At 36.1% G+C, this 13,830-nt stretch overlaps 1 protein-coding gene across 1 annotated transcript; it reads left to right on the forward strand.

Annotated features, from left to right (window-relative positions):
* Positions 1-775: 775 nt before the first annotated feature.
* On the forward strand, positions 776-13,091 carry OPRPN (opiorphin prepropeptide). The gene is made up of 3 exons (XM_003898803.3): positions 776-1,419; positions 2,652-2,717; positions 12,273-13,091. The coding sequence occupies exons 2-3, from the start codon at positions 2,667-2,669 to the stop codon at positions 12,963-12,965; spliced, it is 744 nt and encodes a 247-aa protein (XP_003898852.2). The 5' UTR covers positions 776-1,419; positions 2,652-2,666; the 3' UTR covers positions 12,966-13,091.
* Positions 13,092-13,830: the final 739 nt, after the last annotated feature.

The following is a 13,830-nucleotide window of genomic DNA, read 5'->3' on the forward strand; positions in this document are numbered from 1 at the left end:
TAAATGTAAAATAGATTGTGTAATGTTCCCATACCTCCCATCTTTGGTAGACTAGTGTACATTGTATTTATCCATCTGGTTTAGATAATGGGAGAACACCACATACTTACAGAATGTAACATATATTGGAGAATTTATTATCTGTTAAGCAGTCCAGATATTCATTATTAACTTCAGAAAAATGCATTAAGTAATTTCTATATACTTAACATTTTAAGTAGCTCAAATACATGTGTACAGTATCTTTAAACAAAACTATACATCTGGGAAAGAAATATGAAATTGAAAATAAGAAACTAGAAGGATTCTCTTTCCTAATTATCTCCCACCACTAGATATCTCCTGTTATTTTCAAAATTAAAACAAAGAATTTATTTCAACTGCCTACTTTTTCCATTCTTTAAATTCCTTCTTCCCAGATAAGCTTCTTCTCAAATAAACCAACTCTTTATTTATATATATATACACACACACACACACATATATGTCAGTTCTGATACATATGTATAGACACATTAAAACTTCAGTATCTATAGCATTTAACAGCAGTGGTTCCCAAACAAAGCTTCACTTTGCAATAACTTGGGGAGTTTTTTAATTCTTGTGTTCCTTTGCAGCAACATGCATGCAAGTGGAAGCCATTATCCTAAGCAAATGAATTCAAGGACAAAAAACCAAATACTGCAAGTTCTAATTTATAAATGAGAGCTAAACATTGAGTACACAGGAACACACAGAAGGGAACAATAGACACCAGGGCCTACTTGATGGTGTAGAGCGGGAGGAGGATGAGGATCAAAAAACTACCTATTGAGTACTGTGCTCACTACCTGGGTGATGAAATAATTTGTACAACTAACCCCAGCAACACACAAATTGCTCATGTAACAAGCCTACACAGATACCCCGAACCTAAAATAAAAGTTGGAAGAAAAAAAATAAATAAAATTAATAAAATTTTTAAAACAAAATTAAATTATTTTGCCTGTCTCCCTGCCCCATAACTTTTGATAAATTGTTCTGGGGTAAGGTCTGAGAACTGGAATTTTTTTTTAAAACTCCCCAGATAGTTGTGATGTACAGTCAAGTTTGAAAACCACTGTACTCCAGCATTCTGTGTGCTGCCCCAGGGCCTGCTAGAACAGTGATTGGATCACAGTTCTGTAGATGAAGCTGCCAAACTGGCAACTGCAACTATCATTTCTTTGTTTCAGTAAAGAATATCATTACAGAACTTTGCCCTCTCTCAACCTTTCTCTTAACTCCAATAAAAATCAAGACAGAGGTATTTAAGAAGAAAGGCTTTTCCATCAAAGTTCTTTCTCCTCTTGGACTTTTAAATTGTGGCTACCTAAATTGAGTATCTGGCAAGAGTAAGATTAAGCAGTAATTTGTTCCAAAGAAGACTCTTCTACCAAGGTAGGTATATGGAAATATGAATGTAAGAATTTTCACTTTGAAATTCTAGCTTTTGTTCATATTCTCAAGAATATCATCCTCATGACTTTTGATGGAAATAGCCATGTTACCTAAAAATCTCAGATGTGTTTAACAAAAAAAAATCATTGTCAGTGGTAAAATTCCTTAAAATTCCTGAAAAAGTGTCAAGAACATTCACATTGATTAGTTGCACAATTTACATCCAATTTCACAATCTACTGACTTTTTCCACTGCTATATTTTATGGTCTCTAAAGTCAATCCTGAGTAGAAGAGTCTTAAAAAGGTGTATAAGATAGATTTGCATTTCTGTTCTTGTTTGAGTTATGTTTCTTATGTACTGCTAAACTGCTTTCTAATATGAAAATATATTAGAAAAAAAGCTATTTTAAGGGGGTAGACACATGCACATACAACTATAGGATCTATCGATCTGTCTTACGTCACTTTCAAGACTAATGCAAATGACAGATACCACATGGACCCCAGAACAATCTGTCAGCCAATGTGCTTGAATTTTGCCTTCCCAGAACCCAGGGTGCCATGTACTTATTAAATATTGTTGAAAATTATAAATAAATTAGGACAAAAACCTTTTTTTTCTAATTCACACACTGATAGACAATAATTAACTTTTGGAATAACTTGGAAAAAATCATATGAAAGTAATTATACTTCAGTAGAGTGATGTTAAAGGAAAAATACACATTACACAATTTCTTTTGCTTCAGACAGATATAATAGTAATAACACAATAGTTGCATTAAGAAGTTGTTTTTTACAACAGTCCTGTCACATTGACAATGTTTAGGTCACAAATCTATAGAAATCTGTAAGTTTTTATTAATTTTAAGTAAATGCACTAAAAGTATACCCTAATTAGTTATGTTCCAAGTTAGTCACCACTAAAGGCAACAAGGAATTTCCAAAAATGCTTTAATTTTAAAATGTACTTTCAATAATTATCTGAAAATTACCTTTCATAAAATAAAGTAGTGCCGTTTTTTATTTTTAAAAATCACAAACATGACAGTATTGCTGTGCATCTATGCTGCTTCCTTTCCCCAAAATATCAAGCACATCTTTAAAGGTTATGTTGGTCTTTCTTCATCATTTTACATAACAAGCATTAAAATGCTTTAACATTTTTTATTCTGAAAAACACTGTTGATTGATTTGGCTAACTGTGGATAATCTTTGGTCTGTTTTTAGGAGCAACTTTAAAGAATGAAATTAAATTTCCTCTTGGGCCTGTTGGCTCTTATTTCATGTTTCACAGTAAGTTCCCTCAATTCGAAATTTACTTTTCATATTTCTTGTTAATCATGACTTCAAAGAAAGTTTTGATACCAACAATTTTGTCCTGTGTATAAAAATGCAGTGTCAAAGCTGTGGATCATTATGGACTTGTTCTTACTTTCCTTTTCCTTTCTCATTTATGAGTAACCATCTAGTCATTGGTTGCTAAGCGTGAAGGGACAGTGGACTCCAGAAAGAGGACACAGGGCAGGTCATATCTAGGAGAGCTAACTCTTATCTAAAAACATCTGTTCCTTTTTATTTCTTTTTCAAAAGGACTACCATCAAATTGTCAGAAAAATATAATATAAGCTTACTAAATGTTTTAAAGCTGTAGGAAATAAGAAAGTATACAGTTGGAGCTTCATGATAAATTTTCTTAAAAGACAACATGGTATATCAATGCAAGGATTGCTGATTGTACAATAGTTTTTTATTGCAAATATTTGTAAAAACTAAAATCAGAAAGCCTTTCTGATGCCTGAAAATATATTCGTTATGACTAAAATATTCCTTTAACTGACTGGAAATTAAAGTGTTACTCACTTGGGAAAGAAATAAAAACAGAAAAAGAAATCATTCACTCAAGAAGCACTTACACTAATTCAAACATTTGAAAAGCATTTGTTAAAGCTCTATAGGAGATCCAAAAATACATAATGCAAAGTAACAAGTGATAAGTGCCATAGCCAAAAACATCATAGCATAATATGAATTTCAGAGTAAGACAAATTTTCCTAGCATATGCTGGGGTTGGGTGGACTTGAGAGGAGAGAAAGAGCCCTATTTGTCTCATTTCTTAGTAATTACTGATAATCCACTGTGTGTTGGGCCTAGTGGTGGTTAACACAGAAATACCAAAGTCGAATTCCAAATTGGGATCTTCACAGATTAGGTCTTCTTTTCATAGTATAGTACCTACCTAAGAGAAACTAGTGAATAAATAAATGTCAATAGACCCTAGCAATGACACAAATAAAGTAGCATTATTGTTCTGAAACATTTTTTGATATTTAATGATGTTTGTATAAGTCTCTTTAGTGACATTTAATGACATTTGTATTGTTCTGAAGCATATAGTGATATGTAATAACATTTATATAAAAATTATATTTCTGAGGTTGAAATCGAAGAGTTTTATACTCCATGAGATACCTATATCAGAAACACCTGATCCACTTATTAAGAATGAACATTTCCAGAACTTATCCCAGACCTGAGAAAAAAAGAATAGCTGATCTTGGGGCCTGGAAACCTGCATTCTAGGATACTCTTACTCATGCTGAAGTCTGAGACCCCTTGAGTGAATTTTCTTGAAATTTGCTTCTCAAGTTCTTATGTTATAATTGCATGAAATATATAAAGAGAGCTTTCAAGGTAAATTCAACTTAATCCATCATATGAAAAAATGTAAGTCAATAATTACAATTAATTATCAAATTTATTACTCTGGAATACCACTTTTTTGGTAGAATTCCCCAAATATGACAAATATGACTTCTCTGCTAACATTAATAAATACTAATTCAGACTTTATACAATAAATTAGAAGGTAAAGAAAGAGCCATGATCAAGTAAACTTGAGAAAGTTGGGGGAAATGAAAGAGAGGTTGTTGACTAGAATACTTTTCAGAGACAATAATAGAGGAAATGCTGTCTTTATTTGTCTATCTACAGCCTTCTGTTTCATACTGAGGTTAGACAACTTCTGAGGAACCCTACATAAAGCATCCATTTTGAGGATTCATATGAATTAATGGCATATTTTTATTCCAGAAGCCTGAATTGCAAGACAAATGCAGCTTAAATTCTTTTCTACCTTGAAAGAGTATAGAATCCCATTTATATAAGAAGCAGAGGATTCCATGTCCTAAAAAAAAATGAGTTTAATACATAAATGTTCTCATGTTAGAATTAAATACTATTGGATATAAGAAAACAAGACCACAAGACATAATTTTAATGTCACTCTAGCAAAAATGTCTTGCTGTATTCATTGTCTCATGAAAAGTTGATAAATCTTAACAACAGTCTCAGACGTTAGTCTAAATAAAGAAATTTTATTGTACTTAGCATCTAAAACTTTCAATATATCAGAGATTATCTCTTTTGAGATAGGGACTATCCAGAATTTAAATTAAAAATAACAGTTCATATTTATATATTTACAATGTACTCTGGAGCACAGTTTTACCCCCAAACCTCACAAAAACCCACGGACTATTTGGGATGCTCCTTTACATAGCACAGAGCTGAACATGAGATAAACCCTCAATAAGTATTAGGGAAATGACACAACGAGTGAATGGACCTTTGTGTAGTTGACGCCAAGTAATAACAACTAGGTTTCAGAGTCGTACCTGTTCATTCATGCCATTGGATAGGCTATATGTAGCATGACACAGGGATGGACAATAGGTCAAGTGTAAGTTCAAAGGTAATGTATCTCTTGATTGACAAGGACATCTGCCATGCTCACAAGATGAATAAGGACAGCATTTTTGCCAATACCTGCCATCCCTAACATAGGGAAGCTTTTGTTTGCAGCACAATCTATCCACTAAACTGCTCTGGTTAAGCTGTCAGTCTGGCAGTTTCTAATCTGTAAGGATAGGAAATGGAGGTTTTAAAAAAGTAAAAAGTAAAATAAGCTTAAAAAGGGAACATAAATAAAATGCTTTACAGAAAGGGCTATGATAAAATAATTACCAAAAGCGAAGCAAAACCTTTAGCCTGAACTAAACCAATGATAAGCAGATATCAAATAACCGAAGACAGCCAGTAGTTCTCAAAACTCTACAAACTCTAGAAACTCTATCAGGAACACAAATCATCTAGGGATTTTGTAGAATTGCAGACTCTGATCCAGTAGGTCTGCCTGAGCCCCATGAGTCTACATTTCTAACAAGCCCCCAGGTGATACTGATGCTGACCTGCTGGTCAGCAAATAACATCTTGAGTAGCGAGGCCCTGGTCGACTGAGAAATCAAACAGAGGAAGCCTGAGGACTTCTTATGGGTTTGTATAAATGCTCAAATGTTGTCATGGGAAAGCCTTATGCTCCTTGCCATGTGCAAGGAAGGAAATGGCATTCTGAAACCAAGTGAGAGAAATTTCTGCTTATCACCAAAGATGGGTAATTTGTTCAACCCAAAATACTTATTGAGCACTTATTATTTACCAGGCACTATTCTAGATGCTGGGTAAACAGCAGTGAACAAAACAGACAAAAAGTTTCTAACTTCATGGAGCTTATATTCTACTTGGGGGAGGCAAACCATAAACAAAATAACTGACTATGTGATGCAGAAAATTTGGGAAGAAGGAATTTTAGTAGGGGGTAGAACAGGTATATGACTGTCAGAGGATACAGGACAGATTGGTAACAATAGCCAGAGCAGGAACTGACAAACTTTTTCTGAAAAGGGCCAGATAACAAATATTGTAGGCTTCTGAGGGCCTGTAATAAGTGGTCAGCTTGGCTGAGGTAGCTTGAAAGCAGCTACAATAAAAGAATGGGCATGGCTATGCTCCAGTAAAACTTTATTTACCAAAACAGGCAAACTACATTTGGCCCACAGCCTTAGTTTGCTAACTCCCAGTCTACAGAGACAGTGAACAAGGCAAAATGGCATATAAAAACCTGATACTTCATTTACAAAATAATCATAAAATTAACCCAACATTATTCATGAGTTTTCAAAAAATATTTATGTTTCATTGAAACTGTGTGCATGCAAAAATGCTATGCTAAATTATTTGTCATTTTAATTATTTTTTCTAAAGAACATCATGTGAAAGATACTGTTACTTTCTCTCTTTTAAAGATGAGGAAAGTAACGAGAGGTTACATAACTTACCCAAATTCACATAACTTGTGAATGGAGAAACAAAATTTTAACTTGCCTTGATCTATTTGCCTATCTTCTGCCTTTTCTTCTATTATCTGGGATGAACTAAAATCACCCCAGTGTATTCTAAGACCAACCCCTCAACTTGTACAGTAGGTCCCATCCTCTCCCCTATGCAAGGAGATTCCTCCAATTATCCTGCAATTATCTACTCTAAATCTAAACATCCTACATCAGCAGTTTTTCCTTCTCTCTATTGATTGTTCCTACTAGCACATAAATATGAGGTAATATCAACTATATGTTTGTTTTCATTCTCCACTGATCTTATGGCTCCCATCATGGTCCATTTGAAAAAGTTGCCTCTGCGCATCTTCACTTTCTCTCCTGTTCTGTCTTAAGCCAACTCCAAGCAGACTTTGCCCACATCATTTCGATGAAACCACATTTGTCAAATTGTACTCCAAATGACCATGTGTAAGGGTCAGTTTTCAGTCTCCACGATAATTATGTCTAAATTGTATTTGACATGAACAGTTTACTACTTAAAGGGAATTTTTCTTTTTCCTCAACTCCACTTTCCTGATTTTTCTCCTACTTCAATGACGACTCCTTGTTGGTCTCCTCCGGACACATCTCCTCTTCCTGATCTCTAAATGTCAGTGTCCCAGGACACCATCCTCTTACCCTTTCTCCATCTATTGGCACAAATCCAGTTGCTTAAGTCAAAAAAAACTTGAAATCATCCTTGACTCTATCACTTCCCAGATCCACTCCTTCAGCAAATATTGCCCACTCTGCCTTCAAACCATCATCTAAATCTTACCCTTTCTCACCACCCTCCTGCTACCATTCTAGGCCAAGCAACGATCACTTCCTACCTGTTGCAATAATAACTGATCTCCCTGCTTTCAGTATTGTCCCTGTAGTTTATTCTCCACACAACAACCAGAAAGATGCTTTTGCAAGGTAAATATTGCCATATCATTCCTTTGTTCAAAACCTTCTAATGATTTTCCATAACACTTAGAAGTCAGGGGCACAAAGTCCTTATCCCTACCTACAAGGCCCTGCTTTGACCTCCCCATGTCTTAACTCCAATGTATCTATATAACAAAATTGCATCTAAGCTCCTTAAATGTTTGACAAATAAATAATAAATTTAAAAATATCTGCCCTCATGGAACTCACACATCATTAAATCATTTTTGATTACTTAAAACCATCAAATGTTAAAACTACAGAGAGAATACAATCAAATTTAAATATAGGTGGGCTGCATAATAATAATATTAAAGTTACCACTTCCATTTATGGAGTGTTTAACATATGCCAAGAAGTATATTATAAAAGTACCCTCTTTAATCTCTCCAGAAATCCAGTGTGACAATTATTATTATTATCCTCCCTTAATAAGAAAAATGAAACTCAAAATAGCCAGTTCTGTATTCTGTTTCAAATAAGCTTATCATTTGTGGAGGTAATCGGCCCCAAATGTAGACTCCTTAAGAAGGCATTTTCATCATTTGCCTAGGGTTATAAAGTTCACCACCATTGGCCAGTGGATGAGGGAAACTAGCTAGTGAAAAAATTGTTAAGAGAATAGAAAAAGATAAAAATAATAAGAATGGAGGTTAGGGGTCAGCTATTTGCTGTAAGGTATAATTTTTCACATGATTTCTCCCCACCTCTGCTTAGGGTCCAGAGAGCAGCTCATCAAAGCTCACTTTGAACTTAATTTCCAGGGTACTGTACCATCTGGGTTTCCTCCTGTCTCTGATTTTCCTTCACTACCTGCTCAGCTTTCTCTTATTGATGTCCAAGTTTCTGTCTTCAGCCATTTCTTCATTACTTTCTTACTTATTGCTTTGACCCAATAGTGCTTTCCAAATCGATTTCTCCAGTTCTGATATTTCAATCTGCATCTACAAACTTCTATGACTTTTCAAACTCAAAAGGATTAAAACTTAATTAATTTATTTCCTCTTGGCACTTATGTCTTCATTAATGTTAGCAGTCATGACTTAATATCTCCATTTTATTTGAGTCCACATTCATCTATTCAAAAACATCTACTAAGAACCTGGCCGGGCATGGTGGCTCACACTTTCAACCCCAGCACTTTTGAGAGGCCAAGGCAGGTGGATTGCTTAAGCTCGGGAGCTTGAGACCAGCCTGGGCAACATAGTGAGGCCCCATATCCACAGAAAATACAAAACAAAATAGCTGGATATGGTGGCACACTCCCATGGTCACAGCAATTTGGAGGCTGAGGTGGGAGGATTGCCTGAGCCTGGGGGAAAGAAGTTGAAGTGAGCTGAGATCACACCACTGCACTCCAGCCTGGGTAGCAAAGCAAGACCCAGTTTAAAAAAAAATAAAATGTGCTGAGAACCTCCAAGGTGCCAGAAGCTGGAGACAGAATAATAAATAATACAGAGACATTGTTTGAAGAAGTTAATAATTACTACACTATACAATATTATAAGTGACTGTAAGTATTATAATAGAAGTGCTGAAGCAACAAAAAGAATAAAGACACCTAGCTCCCCTCCAATTCCTCATACCCTTTATTATTCACAAAGATGCCAAGCACTGACTAAGATACTAAAGACACAAAGCTAAAGAAGATACAACTTATTCCTTCAACAGCAGTAAAACAGCACATGGCCTAAAAGTGGGGAAAAATATGAAAACAAATAATTACTATCACTGTGAAAAGAAAGTGATGAAGTTTGCTTTTGTCTCCAATAGAAGCTTTACAAAAGTAAAATTTTGGCTGATTTTATATTGTATAAAGATATTTTCTGTACAATTCTTTTAGTTTTCATATCAAAGTATTGGGGGAGGGGAGTGAAGCCACTTAAACGTTTTGAAGGAAGAGATTGCCAAGTGAATGGAAATTAGGGCAGGAGTGAAACATTCTCAGCTACAGGAATTGCTTTTACGAAGGCACAGGGACTACCAGAAAGAGCTCGTTATGTTAAAAGAACTAGTCCTAGTTCTACATGGCCAGAGTGAGGAGAAAGAAGTGGCAAAAGATGAGATTGGATGGTGGAACAGGCTTTCGTGTTTGCTTGCAAAGAACAGGGTTCCACTCACAATATTTATTCTTGCATTTTTAGGGCTGCCTTAGTTTGCTGTGCCAGTTCTAATTTATATTTATTCTTGCACTGACTTCCTTTTTCCTTAAAGGAAGGAAACATGCCCGGCCAGGTTCTCAGTAAATGTTTTCTTCCTTCCTTAAATAAGGAAGTCAATGCAAGAATAAATATAAAGTAGAACTGGCACAGCAAAAGCAGGCAGCCCTAAAAACTGATCTCTGCTTCTCATGGCATCCCTGCTTCTTTCTGTACTGTTCCCTCCCTCAGATGTGCTCTCTCTACTCAGTCATGTGTCCTTATAGCTTAGTTTGCACGTGGCCCTTATTAATGCTCCAACCTCTGTCTGGCTCCTCTCATGTCACGATATTCACATATTCACATTTTAGTTCCTACTTCTAATTAGGATATCTCAATATTTCCTAGTTCAAGTTACAAAGAGAAAGAGAATTTTACAAACCTGGCTTATTTTTCTTCTTCTGGCCATAAGGCCTAAGATACTGGATAGCCTGTGGTTTGGAAGTCCATGGATCAATAGTCCAGAAAGAACCCAAATAAATGTGTTTATCTTTATGTTACAAGAATAAAAGGTGATAACTAAGACCTGTAGATGTACATATAAGAGGCAAATGTAGATATAAGAGGAATTGATCGTGTGACCAAGACATTACGATGGCTCCCTCTGAAATGACTTGGAATTTTTGAGTTGTCAGTGATGTTTGTAAGACATTCAGTTGTGTGATGGGGACAGTAGCCAGGATAAAAAGGAAATTGAGAAGTGGAAACAGAAAATCTAAGCCAGCTTTCCTCACTATCTGGCTAGGAATGGAGAGAGATAAGCTAGTAAAGAAAGCTTCAGGGGTACTCTATGTTAAGAATGAGATTTTTTAATACATGAGATATCAGTCAATATTATAAGCTGAAACAATACATACAGGGATCAGAAAGAGGTTTATTTTACAAGAATAAAAGAGAAGAAAGACCCTAGGGATGGAGAAGGTGTAGATATAAAACACAGGTGAAGAGACTGGTCTTAAACAGGAAGAGAGAACAGCAAGGTATTTGTGAGTTTTATAGATGTAGGGCAGGAAAGTGAAGAAGTTCTCACGTGTGATGGCCTAAATTATGTAAAATAGAAGGCAAGATCATCTTCTGATGGGTGTAGGGGGGAGCAAGAAAAGTAGAAGTGAGGTATAGATGCTGAGAAGATAGCCTTTTGGGAAAAATGGGAGGAAATGATTTAGCAGTGCTGATGCACCAGACAAACACAGACACTATAGTTCTCCAGTGTTGCTACCATTAGAGATTGTGACATTCATCCAGCAATGTTCATCACCATGGAAGTAGGACTAGGGAAGGTAGTTTGCATAGAGTTGATACAAAAGTTTGATGTTTCTAAAGGCAGTATGGCAGAGACACACGAAGGAGGTGAATGTTATAGGAGAATAACTAGAGTCTTGTACCTTCCAAAAGCTTCTGTTTCAGGCAAACTGGTCTTCTGATGGTTGCTAGAATAGAACCGATATTTTCTTGACCTTGTTCATTTGTTTATGATATTATTCTAATTTGGCTTCTTCCTCCTCCTTTCCACTCTGTTATTTTATCCTCATTTCAAATGCTATCTTCTCTACATGGCAATTGGTCCTCTCTCTTTGATAAAAATTAAAATTTCCTCTAAATCACTATAATTGTTTACAGTATTAATCAATTATTTCTTGAATTGCTACCATCTACAAGCTGTGTTTGTTATTAATAGAGTACAAAATCACTCAAAATTATATTGAGCCCTTACTCTACCTTACTCTGTCTAAGCACTTTTCATAGATTATATATAATCCTCTCTACCACTATAAATGGTTAAGAACTATTTCTAGAACCAGTTGAGGAATGAGGAAACAGGCAGAGATAACCATAAGCAAGTCCCCCAGATAGCATGCAACAATGGAAAGACTGGTTCTAGGAGGCTCCAGCAATCAGACTCCAGTGTCTTCATTTTAACCAACATACTATACTGGCTCCATAGGCTTTTCGTTATATTGCCTTGCATTGTCATTTGAGGGACATATCTTCCACTGGATTTCAGACTCACATAAGCAGTGTCTTAAATCTGTTTCTCTTTGTCCCTAGAAAGAAGTGTTGCATATAATAGTTATACAATTAACAGTTCAGAGTCTGGAATCTCACTGAATTCTTAGAATGAAGTAAGAAAGAATTTTCCCAGATAGTCAACCTGGGTATTTACCTCCACTTGAAACTACGTTCAAAGGTGGTCTTTTCTTATACACAATCAAGGTGATTTGGTTCCTCCCTAAAACCTACAGATCAGATAGCAAGCTTACCACTTTTTTTTTGTTTTTTCTGATTTAATACTATTCTACTTCTCTTTGATTGCACAGGCATCCAGAATAAACAAGAAATTTTCTATTCCTTATTTTTTCTAACTATTTTCTCAGTGAAATATATGACTTATGGCTTAGTATATCCTAATGTATACATAGTACACATACTAATACATAGTGTATCCTAATGTTTGAACTTTAAATGATCAAATTTAGAAACTGTTTTTGCCTTTATCTCCACAGCCCAGTGAGAGTCAAAGATTCCCCAGAAGACCATATCTGCCTGGCCAGCTGCCACCACCTCTACCCTACAGGCCAAGATGGGTTCCACCAAGTCCCCCACCTCCCTATGGCTCAAGACTTAATTCACCACTTTTTCTTCCCTTTGTCCCAGGGCGAGTTCCACCATCTTCTTTTTCTCGATTTAGCCAAGCAGTCATTCTATCTCAACTCTTTCCATTGGAACCTATTAGGCAACCTCGACTCTTTCAGGGTTATCCAAACCTACATTTCCCACTAAGACCTTACTATGTAGGACCTATTAGGGTATTAAAATCCCCATTTCCTCCTATTCCTTTTTTCCTTGCTGTTTATCTTCCTATCTCTAACCCTGAGCCCCAAATAAATATCACCACTACAGATACAACAATCATCACAAATCCCCCTACCAAAACAGCAACCACCAGCACTTCCACAAAACCCACAATGACGGTCACCTCCTCAATAGTACCTATCTCTTCAACACCAGAGCCTGCCATCTCCACATCAGCAGCAATCCCCACAGCACCTACTGAAAATACTACTGAAATTCTCACCAATCCTCCTCACACCATATCGCTCAATGCCACTGTCCAAGTTACGACTTCCAACCAAACTACATTAAGCAGCACAGCCTCTAAAAGTTTTTGGCAAAAACTCTTTGCCATTTTTGGTTGAAGATGCAATAAATGATATTTTCCAAACTGCTCTGATATCTTAGAAGAAATAAACTGCAATGATTTTGATGGAACCAACCCTGATCTAACCGGCACACCAAATAAATAAAGTATTCGAGCAGTAATATGCACCTATTGCTATCATTATGACTATCACTCTATCCTATATTTTATCACCTACCAAGAGTTGATTACACAGGTTCCCAGAAGGAAACAGAGACCCTTTATGGGAAAAAAATAATAAAGGGTGTATTTAAAGAGAGTGGACAGGATTTAAAAAATACAGGGATATTGAGACATTCAGAGTCTCCCAGTACAGCTGGTCATGGGCCTATGTTTGATGAAGCAAAGGGAACAAATAAGGAGCCCAGAGCCTGAAGAAGAGTTGGGACAATGAAGGAAATTCCACCCAATAAGACCCACTGTGCAAAGATGCGACTACTGCTCCTCATTTGTAGTCCACTCTTCTCTGCCTAGTTCTCAATCCTGGGAGGATAACCATACAAACTCTTACATGTGGGTTTTCTTACCTGGGTGTTTTGGTTGGGTTCTGCTGATGAAACAGGTGGAAGGGAGAGGTATAAATCTTTTATATTTGGTATAAAAGATAAAATATGGTCCAACTGTGTAGATCCCTTGCCATGAATGGAGCTAAGTTAAGCTCCTAATAGTTATACAATTAATAGTCTCCTAAGAGTTACATGATTAAGGGTTCAGAGCCTGGAATCTCACTGAATTCTTAGAATTGACTCAGAAAGAATTTTCCCAGATAGTCCAACTGGAGTGTTTACCTCCACTTGAAACTACTTTCAAAGATGTGACTACTGCCAGGTGTGACTACTACTCCTCATTAGCAGTCAACGCTT

This window comes from Papio anubis, chromosome 3 (assembly GCF_008728515.1).
Source record: "Papio anubis isolate 15944 chromosome 3, Panubis1.0, whole genome shotgun sequence".
In the NCBI taxonomy this organism is placed as follows: domain Eukaryota; kingdom Metazoa; phylum Chordata; class Mammalia; order Primates; family Cercopithecidae; genus Papio; species Papio anubis.